The sequence below is a fragment of the Mobula hypostoma genome, chromosome 18 (assembly GCF_963921235.1).
Source record: "Mobula hypostoma chromosome 18, sMobHyp1.1, whole genome shotgun sequence".
In the NCBI taxonomy this organism is placed as follows: domain Eukaryota; kingdom Metazoa; phylum Chordata; class Chondrichthyes; order Myliobatiformes; family Myliobatidae; genus Mobula; species Mobula hypostoma.
In genome coordinates, this window is record NC_086114.1 from 52,531,708 (window position 1) to 52,550,371 (window position 18,664).

The 18,664-nt window shown below is 45.0% G+C and overlaps 1 protein-coding gene across 2 annotated transcripts in view; it reads left to right on the forward strand.

The window, feature by feature from the left end:
• malt3 (MALT paracaspase 3) overlaps nucleotides 1–18,664 on the forward strand; it is a 138,135-nt gene that overhangs the window by 17,234 nt on the left and 102,237 nt on the right. For both annotated transcript variants that reach the window (XM_063070871.1, XM_063070872.1), the window contains exons 3-4: nucleotides 5,707–5,865; nucleotides 16,291–16,412. In XM_063070871.1, the coding sequence (XP_062926941.1) occupies nucleotides 5,707–5,865; nucleotides 16,291–16,412 (281 nt within the window). The remainder of the gene's footprint in view (nucleotides 1–5,706; nucleotides 5,866–16,290; nucleotides 16,413–18,664) is intronic.

The following is an 18,664-nucleotide window of genomic DNA, read 5'->3' on the forward strand; positions in this document are numbered from 1 at the left end:
TACATAATACCTGCGTCCAACAAGAAGGAATTTAATCGCCCTTCCTTGACATTGAACACCAATATCATTACTGACTCACCCACTAACAATATCATGAGACTTGCCAGTGACTACAAATACAAACAGACTTGCCACACACACTGCTGGTTGGCAGCTATGTATTCTGTGGCAGGTAATTCGCACCAGACTCCCTTTCTCCCGGTGTAAGCTGGAGAAAGTCAAAAGCAACCTGGAATGGTTTCCAGAGTTGCCTTGGTGTTCTTTTGTTGGGGGGAGAAAAATTAAACTGTCTTCAGACATGTAGTAACTGAGTGTTGGGGTGAACTGAAAGACTGTAATATAGGAAAGGTTTCGGAGACTGTACCTAAATACGAGAAATGAATAAACAGTCAAAGCTTCAGGCTGAGACCCTTCTTCAGGGCTGGAAAGGATGGGGGAAGACACCAAAGGTGGGGGGGGGGGGCGGAAGGACTAGCTAGAAGGTGGCAGGTGAAGCCAAGTGGGTGAGAAAGGTAAAGGGCTGGGGAGGAAGAATCTCTTAGGAGAGGAGAGTGAACCATAGGAGAAAGGGAAAGAGGAGAGGACCCAGGGGGACGTGATAGGCAGGTGAGATGACGTGAGGCCAGGATGGGGAATAGAAGACAAGGAGAGGGGGAGGGATATTTTTTAACCAGAACAAGAAATAGATATTCATGCCATCAAATTGGAGGCTTCTCAGATGGAATACAAGGCGTTGCTCCTCCACCCTGAGGGTGGCCTCATGTTGGCACAAGTCCGACATGTCAGAACAGGAATGGGAATTGGAATGAAAATGTTTGGCCACTGGGAAGTTCTGCTTTTGAGAGAGTATACCTATTTTTAGATCACCATCTCAATGTATGGTGACTCATTATTAAAAAAACGCAATCAAGAAGCTTCCTTGACACAGTGGGAACATGTCCACCATTTAACCAAGCAATGCTATAGAGAGTATACTAGTAACTTAATAGTGTGAAGTTCAGCTCCAAAAAGGAAGTACCTAATGCAGACTGTAAATAAAATGTAATGTCACACAACCTCTCAGATAAATCAAGGCAATTAAAACAAGATAAAACTGCTTTCTCCATCTGGCTATCTTTAGCATGTTAGATATGCTACATTCTGATTGGTTTTATTTTGCAACTGTTCTGTACTATCCACAATTAAACCTATCTTTTCCTAAGTCAGATCACTGGTAAAGCAGTAGCTGCTTTTGGATCAGTAACACGGACCAATCCTCAGAGGGATCAGAAATGGAGAGAGTGAGCAGTTTCAAGTTCCAGGATGTCAAGATCTCTGAAGATCTAACCTGGTCCCAACATATCACAGTGGCTATGTTTCATGAGGAGTTTGAAGAGATTTGGTTTGTCACCTAAAACACTCAGACTTCTACAGATCTACCATGGAGAGCTTTCTGACAGGCTGCATCACTGTTTGGTATGGGTGGGGCGGGGAGGGGGGGCTACTGCACAGGATTAAAAGAAGCTACAGAAAGTTGTCAAATTAGTCAGCTATATCATGGGTATTAGCCTCTGTAGTACCCAAGACATCTTCAAGGAGTGGTGCCTCAGAGAGGCGATGTCCATTATTAAGGACCCCCCCCCCCCATAATCACTCAGGACATGCTCTGTTCTTACGATTACCACCAGGAAGGAGGTACACAGTCTGAAGGCGCACACTCGGCAATTCAGGAACAGCTTCTTCTCCTCAGCCATCGGATTCCTAAATAGACATTGAACCCATGAACACAACCTCACTTTATTTTTACTATTTCTGTATTTGCACTGTTTTTAATTTAACTATTTAATAGACATACATACACTTTGTTTTTCTATACTGTCAAGTACTGTACTGCATTGTACTGCTGCAGCGAAGTTAACACATTTCATGACGTATGCCGGTGATATTAAATCTGATTCTGATTTTGATAGCTAAAAGCATGTGAATTGTATACAGTTCTGGTTTTGTAATCACGGTTTCCAATCAGTATCATGTTCGCATTGTTTACTCATTGGTTTTGAAGTGTTGGGTAAATCTCTTCTCAATCTCTACTGAATACTTGATGTTAATTCTCAAGACAAATCTCAGTTGGTCAGGTTAATGTTCCTGAGGGTCTGAGCAGAGATAACATGCTACAGCTCATAAAAAGCTAACTTCTGTGAAATGATTCAGAGGGACTGGCAGTTTCACCACCTTACCTCATTGTCCACAGTAATGTAAAGGCGGAGTGTGTGGTGAAACTGGCTAGGTATCATCTAGTTGAACCTATTGCCATGTACACAAGGACGGTGCAATGTTACCTGCAGCAGCAGCCCAGACAGGTAGTTAGACACAAACAAAATATAAATTATACAGGACAGCTAAGAGAGGAGAGCGGAGGGAAGCGTAGTGTATGCTAAATCAAAATGAAGCCTTGTGTTGCTTCATTCCTTCTCCTATAAGCTGCTTCTGTGTGGAGTTGTCTATAAGTATTCCAAATATTGCTGTCCCTGGGGATGGCAGCATCGATTCCTAAAGGCAGAATGCTTGTGGTTGGCTCCATTACTCCACTCCAACTGAAGCATCGAGCAAGATTACAATCGACAAGGAAAATGAACAGGTGTTCAGTGCCGTCTGCCCGCGTTTGACCAGTCTGCCGCTCACCGCTGCCGTCGGAGGGTGCTGGAGTCTTGGGTGCCATGTTCGATCGGCTCGTGGCGGCGGACTCGCTCCCGGCTGTGGTCCTTGGCGCTGAGCGCAGTTTATTGCTTGTGCGATTTGATCGGCGGAAATGGATCTGTGGTTATGCCCTGCAGCCGTTGACGCTGCTGACTCAGTGGTCGTGGTTCTGGACCGACTTCACTCACTCTGGTGGCTCATGGCTGTGGACTCACTTTGGGGATTCTGTGCTTTGATGTTTAATGTTCTGTATATTTATTCCCTTCGTGTGATTTGTTTTTTTTTCACACACTTGGTGGTATTGTGTATGGGGTTTTCTTTAACCATAACAATTACAGCACAGAAAAATCTCCCGCACTCTCAATGGAAAAAGCCTATCCACGTCAACTCTATCTATCCCCTCATAATTTTAAATACCTCTATCAAGTCCCCCGTCTAACTGATACAAAAAGTGGAAGAGACCCCAGACTGATCTCCGTCACTGGCATTACCTCCTGCCAACCCAGACACATGCCCCCCTCCCCTGCCATGTGTGCCTAGAGGGTTTCTGTTGGACAACAAATCTTCTGCCTACATCAGGACCACCTCACACAGCTGGAGCTTTACTGTCTGCAATAATCCTTCATTGGCACTTGCTAAGGCAGCACCCATCATTAAGGACCCCCACCAACTAGGTCATGCCTTGTTCTCTTTGCATGATGTTTCTTTGTTCAGTGGCTGCCTGCAAGAAGACAAATCTCAAGGTGGTGTATGGTATAGATACTTTGATAATAAATGTACTTTGAACTTTTGAACTTCGATATTCTCATTTTATTTGTCTTTTTAACAATGCTGAGTGTGCTTTTGAGAAGTAATTCACTGGAAGGTAATTAGGGTTGCCCAGCACATACAGGGTCCAAGTTCCTTCTTATTCACATATTTGCACCAATTTGTTACCCTAGTCGCCTTCCATATTGTACCTGCCTTCCCTGCACAAATCCATCAGTCATTCACTGTCGTCACCAACCCATCCAAGGGCCTGTCAGAGATTAAGGTTGGAGTTGCTGGATTACTGGTGCCACATGCTGGTATGGATAAGACAGGGAGGGTAGGACTGATGAATGTGTAACTAGAAGGGTGTAGGAGGGAGGGCCCTGGATTGCTAGGGTCATTTCTGGCAAGGTGGGGCTTGTACCAACTGAACCAGAACATGGTCAAAAATCCATGTCGGGAGAGACGGGCTTTAAACTAATTGGGCATGGAATTAGGACAGAGAGAAGGTGTACGGAGAGAAAGGAAGGAGGTCATGGGTCACAGCATGGAAAAAGACCCTTTGGCCCATCTTGTCTATTCTGTCCAAGATATCTTCCTGATCTAGCCCCATTTGGCCAGTATCCTTCTCAACCTTTAGTATCTGTGTACGTGTTCAAGTGTCGTTGACACTTTGTTTTCATACCTACGTCTAACATTTCCTCTGCTCTCTCTTTCTATACATCTACCACCCGGTGTGGTGGGGGGAAAACTTGCCTTGCAGAGGTATGATTTAATTGTTCACAGGTAACAGAAAATTGGTGGTGTTGATATTAAGGACAAATGTTGGCTACAGGATATTGATCATTGGGCAGCTTTGGCAGGGGCAACTAGACATGTTTTGGAAGGATGGATGAGGTAGAACATAGAATGCACAGAAGGGGAAAGATGTCAGAATAAAAAGGTAGAGGGAGGGGTAGGAGGTTAGCTGGAAGGTGATAAGTGAAGCCAGGTAGGTGGGAAAGGTTAAGGGCTGAAAAAGAAGGAATCTGATAGGAGAGGAGTAAGAAGGAGGAGGGGACCAAGATGGGAAGTAATAGGTAGGTGAGAAGAGGTAAAAGGTCAGCGTGGGGATTAGAGGAGGGAGGAATAAATTTTTTACTGGAAGGAGAAATCAATATTCATGCCTTCAGGTTAGAGGCAACCACAATATAAGGTGTTGCTCCTCCACCCTGAGGGTGGCCTCATCTTGGCACAAGAGAAGGCTATGAACCAACTTGTCAGAATGGGAATTGGAATTAAAATGTTTGCCCACCTGGGAGTTCTGCTTGTGGTGGATGGAGCCCGACAAAGCAGTGCCCCAATTTACGACAGGTCTCACCAATGTAGAGGAGGCGGCCTCAGGAGCACTGGGCACAATGGGCGACCCCAGAAATCACAGGTGAAGAGTTGCCTCACCTGGAAGGACTGTTTGGGGCCCTGAATGGAGGCGAGGGAGGAGTATGGGCAAGTGTAGCACTTGGGCCGCGTGCAGGGATGAGCGTCTGGAGGCACAAATGGACAGGGGAATCACGGAGGGAGCAATACTTGCGGAAAACAGAGGAAGGGCAGAGGTAACGATGTGTTTAGTGGTAGGATCTCTGGGGTTGGTGGAAATTGTGGAGGATGATGTGTTGGAAGCAGAGGCTGATAGGGTGGTAGGTAAGGACAAGAAGAACTCCCATCACTGTTAAGGCGGCGGAAGATGGGGTGGGCGCGGATGTACGGGAAACGGAGGAGATGCGGGTGCGGGCAGCATCAATGGGAGGGAAACCGTTCTTTGAAGAAGGAGGATTTTGACTTCATTGAAGGCACCATCTAACTTAGTATTTCACTGGTGAAACTTGCATAGGAATAACTGATCTAACATGTTTCAAGCCAGCTGCAAATCACTATTTTTCCTTTAAAGTCTCAACAACAGCAATTTATATTTGTTACATGTTTTTAATCTAGCAAAAGATGCCAGGGTTGTGCTGTTGAAAGGAAGAAGTGTGCAATAATATAAAATGTTTTGCAAAATCAGCTGTTCTCACATAGTATGGAAAACACTGCACAAGATGTACTGGGACTCTGGGGACTTTTCCAAGTCTGGGCTGAACTCAAAAGGTTTGTCTTTAACATAACATGTGCGGTTACGCTGTTTGCTTTTACTTCTCCTATCCTGTTGGATTGGAGATGGTCTCAGTTGTGGAGTGACTAATCTGAGAATGAGGTTTGCAAGGCCTGCAGGATGCTAGGTTCTTTCTTTTTGTTGCCTGACAGTGACTCCTTGTTCATTGACGGGACGAGAAAGATGTGCAGGCACCGGTTTCCGTGAAAAGCTGCAGCGAAGGGAAGCTGAGACGCTTTCGGCTATAAGGAGGATGAGCTGGGAGGAGCGGTTTAAAAGAACCTTAACCCTACAGCCCAGAGAAAAGCCAGGTAAGGGAGCATTCAGTTGGAACACATCATCGAATATTATGTTAAGATAAATGCATTTTTTTTTAACAGTGCCTTTCTTAATTTCAGTACGTCACAGTGATTTACAGCCTTTGAAGTGCAATCATTGTTGCAATGCCTTAGCATTGTGCTAAGAAATTAAGTTTAATTGAAATCAGTTGTGGGTATAAAATGAGTCAGCAACCTTAACTGTCAAACCATTATTTCCCTCGGACCCTTAGTCAGAATGTATCCATTTGTGGCTAATATATTTACTAGATCCAGAAACCACATTCTAATATCACAACCTGTTATCATTGAAATTGATCAGTCTTATTACAGAAATTTCAGTTGGGATTGATTCAGATTTCCACAATCCACCGAAGGAAGTGCTCATTCTGAACAGCCTAACTCTAATTTTACTGACCCTCTCACACGTACGTTCCCCACCAGAAGAGATAATTTCTTCCCTATTTATCATTTAAACGGGTGGCGGGGTGGAGATGCGTCTACGCTAAAGGAGGTTAAAGGTGCTGCCAGCCTGTAGGTCACCCTCGGGCAGGGTGAGACACCCGCTTAGCCCACCCCCCCCAGTCAGGGTCATGAGAAGCCATGAGAGCAGGTGATGGTGGCCGTATGAGCAGCTGGTCCATATCACAAGTCCTGGTTATGCGACTATTGACACCAGACAATTACTCTGAAGAGTATTGATAATGGCTGGTCACGTGCCTTGTAAAGACACTGCCCAGAAGAAGGTAATGGCAAACCACTTCTGTAGAAAAGTTTGCCAAGGACAATTGTGGTTATAGAGCACGATCGGCTATGTCTCTCAATATAATGATGACAATGATCATTTAAAATTCCTACATAAGATCACTCTTATGGATGAGTGGGTACAACCCTGGACTATAAAATCTGTCCTTGTAATTTAAATCTTTTTCAGCTCACGGACAAAGCCAGGTGGGAGAGGCCATAATAACCACCAGCAAGATGTGACGATGTCAACGTTGTCAGTATTACCTCAGTTGGAGCCATCGTCCGTTCCCCATTTCCACCATTTCCCTATCTACGTTATGTGTGCCCCATACAGTGCTCCTCACCTTGCAACTTTTGCTCAGTATTCCTTTCTCGTTCCATGACTTGTCTAACCAAGAAAGCCAAATGCAGCAGAATCTCCAGGTCACGTGCATTTTGGTCTGGGGATGTATCATTGCTTCAGCATTCTGAAAGCTTGACCTTGTTGACCCGAGGGCACTGCAAAGGAAAGCTGAAAAACCCCTTGGATTGGGGCAAATGAAGAGACAGTGCAATTATCATTGCTGGGGATTCGTATTAGAGCTCTGCCTTAAAGAAACAAGGAAGGCAGACTGCCCAGTCCAAAGTGCAACTTCTAGATGAGATATTAAACTAAGATTTATATCTACCTTCATTGAGTAATATTTAAAGTGTATTATGTCATAGATCTTGAACCTAAAGGTCTGAAGTTACTTGGGGATCCATACACATACACATACACGGTGGTTAGCACAACGCTTTACAGTACAGGAGACCTGGGTTCAGTTCCCGCCGCTGCCTGCAGGGAGTTTGTACATCCTCCCGGTGACCGCGTGTGTTTCCTCCCGCTGCTATGGTTTCCTCCCACAGTCCAAAGACGTACCTGTTGGTCAGTTAATTGGTCATTGTAAATTGTCCCATGATTAGGTTAGCATTAAATTGAAGGATTGCAGGGCAGTGTGGCTCGAAGGGCTGGAAGGGTCTATTCTGTGCTGTTTTCCAATAAATAAATTAATTAAAATGACCATAAAAAGTTAATGGAAAACTCCCCTTGGTATTTGTGTTGCTGAAGTACAAGGGGCATGCACTAGGTTTGGGGAAGCGTTTGTTTTGGCTGAGAGGTTGAGATTAGGGACCATTTACACGGAGTACATACATTAGCAACACACACTGCCGGCGGGGGAGGGGGTAGAGGTGTAGGATAATGGCCTTTTGAAGGGAGCTTAGTGTAGGTTTGTTTGAATAATGCCGAGGCTCCATAGTGCACTGGTACAAATGAGATTTCCAGTCACTAGAAGTAAGTGTTAGTTTGTAATTTTCTCTATGATGAAGGGTAAGTGATGGCCTCTCCCCATTACCCGTACCCGATAGAAATACAGTTAATGACTATAGTGCATAGTTGAACAACCAGAAAGTGACAGGGAAGGCCTGCTGTCAAGGGGCATTAAAGATCCTGCAAATGACAATTGATGGCAAGCCATGGGTCGAGAACTTGAGTTATGTTTACAGAGCTGAGTCAAGGAAACGGGTCCTTTAGTCCATCTATTACCTGCTTGCACTAATCCAATAGTAATCCTGTTTTATTCTGCCCACCTTCTTTCCAACGTTCCCGCCACCCCAGGGATTCTACCACTCATCCACACACTAGGACGATTGACAGTGGCCAATTAACCAGCCAACCTGCATGTCATTGGGATGTGGAAGCAAACCAGAGGAAGCCCACACGGACAGGCACTCCACCCAGCACCAGAGGTCAGCATTGAACCTGGGGTTACTGGAGTGTGAGGCAGTAGATCTACCAGCCGTGCTGCCATTTATGCAGCAGCGATCTTGTTCGATGGTCGAACGGGCCTAATCCTGTTGACGCTGGCTGGGCTTCAGTAAAACATCATTCCACGGACAATTGGGCTTCAGGGCGAAGTTTCTGTCGTAGGCCTCATGCTCAATTGTCAAAGGCCTTTGAGCTGCATTTGAAAATCTATTCTGGTCACTCATTAACTATGTTTATGTGATTGGATTGGTTTATTATTGTCACATGTTCCAAGATACTGTGGGAAAAACCTGTTTTGCATACTGTTTATACTTTCCTGCCACTGTCTGTAAGGAGTTTGTACACTCTGCCCGTGACTGCATGGGTTTCCTCCGGGTGCTCCAGTTTCCACCCACAATCCAAAGACATACTGGTTGGTAGGTTAGTTGGTCATTGTAAATTGTCCTGCAATTAGGCTAGGGTTAAGTTGGGGCACGTGGCCAAGTGGTTAAGGCATTGGTCTAGTGATCTGAAGGCTGCTAGTTCGAGCCTTGGCCGCACATTGCTCTGTGACGACACCGGTGCCAAGCTGTATGGGTCCTAATGCCCTTCCCTTGGACAATGTCAGTGGCATGGAGAGGGGAGACTGGCAGCATGGGCAACTGCCGGTCTTCCATACAACCTTGCCCAGGCCTGCGCCCTGGAAACCTTCCAAGGCGCAAATCCATGGTCTCATGAGACTAACAGATGCCTATGAAAAAAATTGGGGCACTGTACCTCAATAAATAAATAAGATCAAATCATTACTCCGTGCATTGAGCTAGAATAAGGATCGGCCTTGGGTGATGTAAAGAAGAGAGTCTGGATGCAAAGTGTATCAGGGCTCCCTCTGCTCAGGATGTTTGTGCTTTGTCCCTGGGTTCGGCTTTCAGGCCGAGGGTTGAGGTACTGGTGTAGTGGACTCGAGATGAGCCGGCACATGAAGAACTCCTTGTCATCATTTCATGGTGGAATCATTGGGCATGTTACATGTTGTTATCAGATTGCTGTTTGAGGAAAATCTGCCCTTATAATTGGCTGCCTAATTGAAGGTATTAAAAACAATTGAGCTTTGTGGAATGTGCAAAGGAAAAGTAACCACTTCTTGAATTGCCTTTATCGATAATGAAGTTTTGCTAGTTTAGTGCTCACGTATTCTAAATCTGAATAATTTAAGTATTCGATCATCAAAATCATGTGGTCTACCCTCATTGTTCCATGCTGATGGGACCTTGGCAGGTTGACACAATACTTTATTTTTTGAGGTACAGCACAAAATAGGCCCTACGAGCCACACCACCCAGCAATCCCCCGATTTAATTCTGGCCTAATCATGGTACAATTTACAATGACCAATTAACCTGTCAAGCGGAAGGTCTTTTGGACTGTTGGAGGAAACCAGGACACCTGAAGGAAACCCACTTTTAGCAACTGTGAATTAAACCACCCACCCAAGGATGATTACTGGGCAAGCAGAAATCTTCCTGGTTTACGCTTAAGGAGGTTACTTGCATTCAAAGTTTAAACTTCAAAGTAAACTTATTATCGAAGTATGTATAGGTCACCATGTACCACCCTGAGAGTCATTTTCTTGTGTGCATTCACGGTAGAATAAAGAAATGCAATAGAATTAATGAAAAACTGCACAGAAACTGATAACCAACGTGCAAAAGAAGACAAACTGTGCAAACACAAAAATAAATAGATAATGGATCGAGAACATGAGTCGTAGAGTCTTTGAAAGTGAGTCCATAGGTTGTGGAATCAGTTCAGAATTGAGGTGAATGAAGTTATCCCCACTAGTTCAGAAGCTTGATGGTTGAACAATAAAATCTTAGCAGGTGTGCGTACTAAACTAGAGCTGATTACTTGAACCCACCAAGAGCAACCTGTTGAAGTACTGCCAAAATTTGTGGGTTGCCACATAATAAAATTCGTGCTTTGTCTCAAGCCTTCAGTGCCATTTCCAGCAAAAAAGGTGACCTGTGCATTTTTGCTTTCCTCAATGGTTGGTTCTAAAACAAAAAGAACGACTTGCATTGGAACAGTGCAAGTGATCTCCCACCTGCTCCCCAGCCAGTGGTAGAGGAGGGAGCAGGCAACAAATTTGTGTGCAGCAAACTGCTGTGGGGACCAAAGACAGGAGGACTACTTTATCCATTTTATTTAAACTGGTAGCAAGAAAAATATATTGAGCAGACAGTTGTGGAGGCCAAGTCATTGGGTATATTTAAAGTGGAGGTTGATAGGTTCTTGATTAGTAAGGGCATCAAAGGCTATGAGGAGAAGGCAGGAGAGTGGTGTTGAAAGGGATAATATATCAGCCATGATTGAATGGTGGAGAGTAGTCGAAGAGCTGAATGGTCCAATTCTGCTCCCATGTCTAATGCTCTTATTAGAGAGGACATCATAGTACTATGAATTTTTGTGTGTATAGACGAAACTTTCAATTAATGTTTGATCCAAAAAGAAGCTATGTGCATCTGGCAGCCTAGGCAATTCCAAGAGTGGAACATGGGAATCTGGAGGAAATTCCCAGCACAAATACACCAGAATAGTAATAACATAACTTGTATTGCCAGCATGGTGTAGGCAGTTACCAGACTTGCAGATGACCATAAAGCAGGAAGCTGCTGCAAATATTCAGCAGGGAAGGCTGCATCTGTGGGTAAAGTAATTGAGTCAATGTTTTAGCGGAAATGTTGAATCTGTTTCTCTTACCATGGGTGCGGTCTGATCTGCTCCGTATTTCCAGCAGTTTTGGTTTTCGTTTCAGATTTCCAGCATCTGCAGTTTTTTGGTTCTCGCATAACTTGGGAAGATTTCTGGTTGCCCAATAATTGGCCATGGGCGGCAGTGGAATTGATCAATATCAGCTGGGTTTCAATTGCTGATATCATTGGTATTGCGTCAATGGGAATTGTTGATTGTTGCTATAACCAGTGAAAACTTCACAAGTCTTGGTTGATTGCATTGCAGTGCGATAGACTAGATTCTGAGCAATGTGGATTAGAGTTACATTTCCCACAGCAGGGAGTTGTTGACGGTTGGAGCCAACTGTACGTCAGAGTCAGTTTTATGGAGTCCAAGCCCAGAGACCTTGGTATGAAATTTGCACTCACTTTCCTGATCTGCTAGGAAAAAAAAAATTCCTTGTAGTGTACCTGACTGCCCACCTTTAGGGAAACCCCATGACTGAAAGGTACAATACCAGCAATCAACGTGTAAGTTTTGGATTTCTGTTCCTGAAGTGCCAGCATTAAAAGTATGTTTGCACCAGCTCAAAAGGAATGTAACAGATTTTAGATTAACTAGAAGGAAGTCATTGCAACTTCTTGCCACCGTCCGTAAAGAGTTTGTACGTTCTCCCCGTGACTGCATTGGTTTCCTCCGGGTGCTCCAGTTTCCTCCTGCAGTCCAAAGGCATACTGGTTGATATGTTAATTGGTCATTGTAAATTGTCCTGTAATTAGGCTGGGATGAAATTGGGGATTGCTGGGTGGCGTGGCTCGAAAGGCCGGTACCGACCTGTTCTCTGCCGTAGCTCAATAAAAAAGTTTAAAGAGTAAATGAGCTGAGGAGGGAGTTTAAGAGGGAGAGTGCTGCACCAGGTGGTACTTGATCCTCAGATCTCCAGCGTCCCAGGACCATGTTTACTTTGGCTGCTATCTGTGCAGGTTTCACCTTCTCTTTCTTACTGCAAGGTTTTTATTGAGTCATCTGGTTTCCCCCTACATCCCAGAGGTACACTGATGGATTAACTACCTGTAGAACATTCACTCCTAGTGTAAATTAATACCAGTCAGGGTCATGGAGCATTTGATGGACAACAAAAGAGAATAAGATAAGAGAAAGAAGGTGGGGGTGGGAAGTAGGAATGATGGGATTGCTCTCTCGGGATTCGGCATGTACTTGATAGGCTGAATAGCCGCCTCATGTCGTTATGCGGAGAAATTTATATATAATCACTTTTTTCCCAAAAGTAATTTTATCACACTTAAATTCCTTGGTGTTGGCATTTTGGAGGACGTCACCTGGGTTCAGCACTTAACTGCAGTTACAGAGAAGGCAGTGCCTCTACTTTCTTAAAAGTTTGCACAGATTCAGGATCTCACTTAAAACTTAAACAAACTTCTTTATGTGCGTGGTGGAGGGTATACTGACTGGTTGCATCACAGCCTGTTATGGAAACACCAATGCCCTTGAATAGAAGAAAAAACTTCAAAAACTAGTGGATACATCCCAGTCCATCACGGGTTAGATCCTCCCACCAATGAGCACACTTACAAGGAGCAATGTCACAGGAAAGCCCCCCACCATGCTCTTTTCTCGCTGCTGTCATCAGGAAGAAGGTACAGGAGCCTTAGGACTCACCACCAGGTCCGGGAACCGATATTACACCTTACCCATCAGGCTCTTGAGCCAAAGAGGATAACTTCATTTACCTCAACACTGAACTGATTCCACAATCATGGACTCACTCTTAAGGACTCTACAACTCATGTTCTTGATAATTTATTGTTTGTTTATTTTTATTTCTTATATATATTTGCATAGTTGCCTTTAGCACTTTGGTTGTTTGTCTTTGTCATGTGAAGTTTTTCACTGAGCCTATTGTGTTTCTTTGTATCTACTGTGAATGCCTGCAAGAAAATGTACAGTATAAAATATACTAATGAATACTGTATGTACTTTGATAATTTACTTTGAACAAAAATGCTTTTTTACTTGAAGGGTGATGTATTTGTAATAATCAACAGGAACAAGGCTCTCTGTCCAGTCTGACTTACCTGGCGTGTGCTGTTAGTCCTTGGTAGTAAATTTTCTCCCTCCCACCCCACACTAACTCGGTGTTGCCGTCCCATGGATCACCACGGTTGTAGTTTTCTCAATTAAAATGGCGTGAGGCGTTTTATGGTTAAGAAAAACCATAATTCATTTATTGTACTCCAAACACAAGGCACTGTAAAAGAACTTCACGTAATTACTTCATCAGGTCAGACCTGCCTTTATAGTGAACCCCAACTCAATGTCAGTGGTTGTTAATTATGTATGTTTCTACCAAATACATTAACCTACATGGTGATAGATCAGACCGATATCTTCACCAATCTCATGGTTTGCTGTTCTGCCCCCCCCCCACCCCCAGCACCCCAAGAAGTTGCATTAACCCACTGTGCCCTTACTCTTGCTAATGGCCTGGGGATATTGTGGGAAGCCTGGAGCCAGCTTTGAACCACAGCTGTGGAGTGCTTGGCCTCCTCTCAACAAACAAGAGAAAATCTGCAGATGCTGGAAATCCAAGTAGCACACACAAAATGCTGGAGGAACTCAGCAGGCCAGGCAGCATCAATGGAAAAGGGTACAGTCGATATTTCAGGCCGAGCATCGACTGTACGCTTTTCCACGGATGCTGCCTGGCCTTCTGAGTTCCTCCAACATTTTGTATGTGTTGCTTGGCCTTCTGTCAACGTTTGCTGCTGCGAATATTAATGCTTCCAAATAATTCTAATGATCAGAGAAATTTGCAAATGGTTGGGGGAAATAAATCCATATATTTTTAATTTAGGATGGATTTATTTAGAAGTACACTTAGCTACTGCTAATTTAGAAATAAATATACTGCCAAATAAAGAAAGTAAGCACAAATTTGACAAACCTAATCTTGCTTTTTATTTATGCTGGAATACCCTTTAAAATGAGAGGGCCTGTAGGATGTGCTGGCAGTGGTTGACGTAAAGCTGGGAAATGTGTCCAACCCCTCGCCTCTGGACTGGAGTTCAGGGTGGGGAGAGGGGTCAGAAGCTTTGCATGAAGGTCCAACACCCAGGGCTGGATGTCCCTGCAGGTGGCTGTCGGTTCTCTGTGGGATTATCGTCCAGTCCTTGCTTCCGGCCCCCTCTCTCCCCCTCCTGTTTTTTCTGTGTACTCAAGCTTTTCACTCTCTACACAGTCCTGCCTGAGTTTAGAGGCTTGCTGCTCTCCGAGAGTGACAGACCTCTCTGCTCTGCAGCACACCACCAAAAGGTTTGCACTTTTTAAACGGAGAAAACACTTTGGGATAGAAATTCACGCTGGGTTTATGTGTGATGTAAGAAAAACGTATGTACATGTTCCCCCTTGTATCACTCAAATTTGCTTTCAATTCCAGCTAAAATACATCCCCCAGCAACTGCGACAGCTGTCAGAGTTAGAATCCCGCGTGCAAAAGGTGCAAAATAACATTTCCTCCATTTCCTCTTTTAATACAAAGGTGCTAGTATTAGAAATGTGGTTTCAAATGAATCATCTTAAATAAGTCAGTTGAAGAACTGGAATTAATCTTTCCAACAGTCTTTTGTTTCAATTCCCACTTCTCACAGCTTGCAGTCAAACCTATCCAATCTTCTAGTAAATGTCTTGGAAAATGCCGTCTGCTGGAAGAGGTGTGCTTCTGACACTTTCGGCTAATTCCATCTGGCGTCTTCTGTGTGTCTTTGATGTTTCACTACAACGAAACATAAAACTTCCTTGTACCCGGATTGCCAACCATTTTAATTCCAATCCCCCATTCCCATTCTGACATGTCAGTCTACTGCCAAAACGAGGCCGCTCACAGATTGGATGAGCAACATTCCTATTCTGTGTCTGGGTCGCCTCCAACCTGATGGAATGAATATTGATTTCTTTAACCTCCTCCTCTCTTCATTCCCCATTCTGGCTCCTTTCTTATCACTTCTCTTCTCACCTGCCTATCCCCTCCTCTTTCCCTTCCTCCCAGATCCTCTCTCCTCCCCAATAGACTCCTCCTTCAGCCCTTTTACCTTTTCCACCTCCCAGCTTCTTTCTTCATCCCCTTCCTCCACCCACCTGAGTTCACCTATCACCTGCCAGCTTGTCATCCTCTTCCCCCCTGCCCCCACCACCTTTATTCTGTTTTATTTTCCCCTTCCTTTCCAGTCCTGATCAAGGGTCTTGGCCCCAAAATATCGACTCTTTATTCCTCTGCATAGGTGCAGCCTGACCTGCTGAGTTCCTTCAGCATTGTGTGTGTATTTGCAGCATCTACAGAATCTCTTGTTTGTATGTACACAAGTCCTTTTTCATGCTCTTCAATCACTAGTTCACAGCCACTGCCCTACTTTGAACACACAAATCGTCCATCAGCTGCTTTTCATGAAGTGTAAAAGCTGTGAGACCAGCTTTGTCCAGTCTCTAATGATTTGCATAAAGCTAGTTGGAGTCGGCTAGGGTTATCAGCCTTCTGAGAGTACCCCAGGGACTTCTTGAATTTTTATGTCCAGCAAGGATGAAGTATCAGGGTTTTTTTTTCGTTTTATAAGTTTGCTTGACTTGAATACCTGCATTTATTGGATGTATATTATGGACGGGGTTTTGGGGGGGGTGTGGCGGAGAAAGAAAAATGGAACCAAATTGGAGGCAGCGTCTGAAGTTCCAGAGCCACACCTGACCAAAGGTGTCGACCTGGCTGGTAGTACCTGTAGCCCTCAGCTCCTGTGCACACCAACCATGCAACCTCAAAATGACCTGTTTATTCCTCGTCTATTTTCCATACTTTAGTTGATCCTTGCCACTCCCAATCCCTTTGTCCTCTGATTTGCCCAATATGGTGCTCAACATATTGAAGATCTTCTGAAAATCCATTATGCTTAAAAATATCTCACCTTTTGTTCCTTGCTACACCTGCTTCACCATGCTTTTGGCCAATAAGTTCAGTGGAGCAAAATGTTGAAAAGGCCAGTTGGCTGGCTTAAGTTGACTGTTGGAAACTAAGAGTGAAAGTGCCTTTGGATTGAAGGTGGTTCATCTGAAAGTATTGCAAAATGGTTCTTTTTTTAAAATGAGAATTATGTTTCACTCCACAGGTATTGTCATCACAAAGCAACCTGAGTGTGCGTCTGTCCCAGCCGGTAGTCCTGTCGCTCTTCATTGTTCTGCCATTGGACCTACACCACTACAGTACCAGTGGTTTGAAGGCAAGGAGGAGGTGAGCAATTAAATTGGGCCCTGAATGCCTTCAAATCCATCAAACTGAGATCTGTATAACTAACTCCAGGATGCATTGATAGTTATGTTGTGACTAAATCAAATGAGCTCTTCTGCTTTTGCTTCTGTTCCAAAGTGCCAGCACCTACCAGTAGGATCTGGATCATTGTCTTTACCAAATCTATAAATAGACCCTGCCTCCCAAATTATCCTAATCAGTTAGAATTTTGCTGGAAATCACATCTTGTGCCCTCCTTTCATTTACAGTTGAGAGAGGATAAAAGCACAAAATAAAACCACAAAGTCCATTTAAGAGAGGCTGGTAATTTAGACAAAGTTGCAAATATTGCAAAACAGCTGAGTGAAATCTTGATCATGTGACTTTACATGAGACTTCAGGCTTGATAAGTTAGCAGTGAATTCTGAACAGAACCTTTGAGTTAAGGTCTGACCACTAACAGTGACAATGAAAGATCTTTGGGATATAAATGAGGTCAGAATTGGAGGGGGTGCACGCATCTAGGAGGGAGGCGGGACTACAGGGTTTATTGTTTCAACTATTTTTAGAGACACAGCTAGTAAGTGGAATTAATGACTAGAATATGACATAATCTCTTTTTTTGGTAGAACAAACTAGAAAGGCCAAATCAGCAGTTTCTCCTCTGGGTGTGCAGTAATCTGTGCTGAACCCAGGTTGAATCCCATCTCCAGTGCTTTGTTTATGTGGGCTATCTCAGGGTTTCTCCACTCATCCCAAGGATGTGCTGATAATTTAATTAGCCACTCTAGATGACCCCATGTGGAATGCTTGGCGGGAGATGAGGGGCACGTGAGAAAGAGCAGCTTAGAGAAGAATGCTCTGATCACAAACATGAGAAAATCTGCAGACACTGGAAATCCAAGCAACACGCACAAAATGCTGGAGGTACCCAGTGGGCCAGGCGGCAACTATGGAAAAGAGTACAGTTGACATTTCAGGCCAAGACCTGTCATCAGGACTGGAAAGGAAAGGGAGAAGTCGGGGTGAGAAAGTGGGGGGGGGGGGGAGAAGTACAAGGCAGTGGGTGATGGGTGAAACTGAGGGAGGGGGTAAAGTGAAGAGCTGGGAAGTTGGTGAAAGAGGTAAAGGGCTGGGGAAGGGGAGAATCTGATAGGAGAGGGTAGAAGACCATGGAAGAAAGGGAAGGGAGAGGAGGAGAGGAGCACCAGAGGGAGGTGATGGACAGGTAAGGAAGTAAGCAGGAATGGGGGATGGTAATGGAGAGGCAATTACTGTAAGTTTGAAAAATTGATGTTCATGCCACTGAGTTGCAAGCTACCCAGATGGAATATAAGGTTTTGCTCCTTCAACCCGAGTGTGGCCTCAGTGTAGCAGTAGAGGAGGCCATGGACTAACACATCAGAATGGGAAGTGGAATTGAAATGGGTGGCTACAGGGAGATTCCACATTTTCTGATGGACAGAGCGTTGCTGCTCAGGAGCACTCTCCCAATCTACTTCCGGTCTCACCGGTACAGTAAACAGGGGGCCCCGCTGGGAGCACCGGTACAGTAAACAGGGGGCCCCGCTGGGAGCACCGGTACAGTAAACAGGGGGCCCCGCTGGGAGCACCGGTACAGTATACAGGGGGCCACACCGGGAGCACTGGTACAGCGTACGGGGGGCCCCGCCGGGAGCACCAGTGCAGCGTACTGGGGGCCCCGCCGGGAGCACCGGTGCAGCGTACGGGGGGCCCCACCGGGAGCACCGGACACTGTAGATAACCCAACAAACTCACAGGGTGAATTGTCACCTCACCTGGAAGGACTGTTTGTGGCCCCTGAATGGTAGCGAGGGGGTAAGTGCAGGGGCAGGTGTGGCACTTGTTCTTGCAAGTTGAACAAGTATCAGGAGGGATGAGTGGTCAAGGGTGTTACGTGGGGAGCAATCCTTGCAGAAACTGGGGAGGGGTGTGGAAGGAAGGATGTGCTTGATAGTGGGATCCCGTTGGTAATGGCGGATGTAGTGGAGAATTGTGCTGGATGCAGAGGCTGGTGGGGTGGTAGGTGAGGTCAAGAGAACCCTATCCCTGGTATGGTGGCGAGAGGTCTATGGATCTTGGGTAGGAGGCAGAAACGGGAGGTGCAGAGTAAGGGAACTTGGTGGCAGTGGATGGGAGTTGATAAGGTTGGTGATGGTGCGGGAGACAATGACCTGGTTCTCCTTCATGGGGTCCTGTTTGAGGGGTAAGGAAGAGGAGGTGTGAGTTGTCAC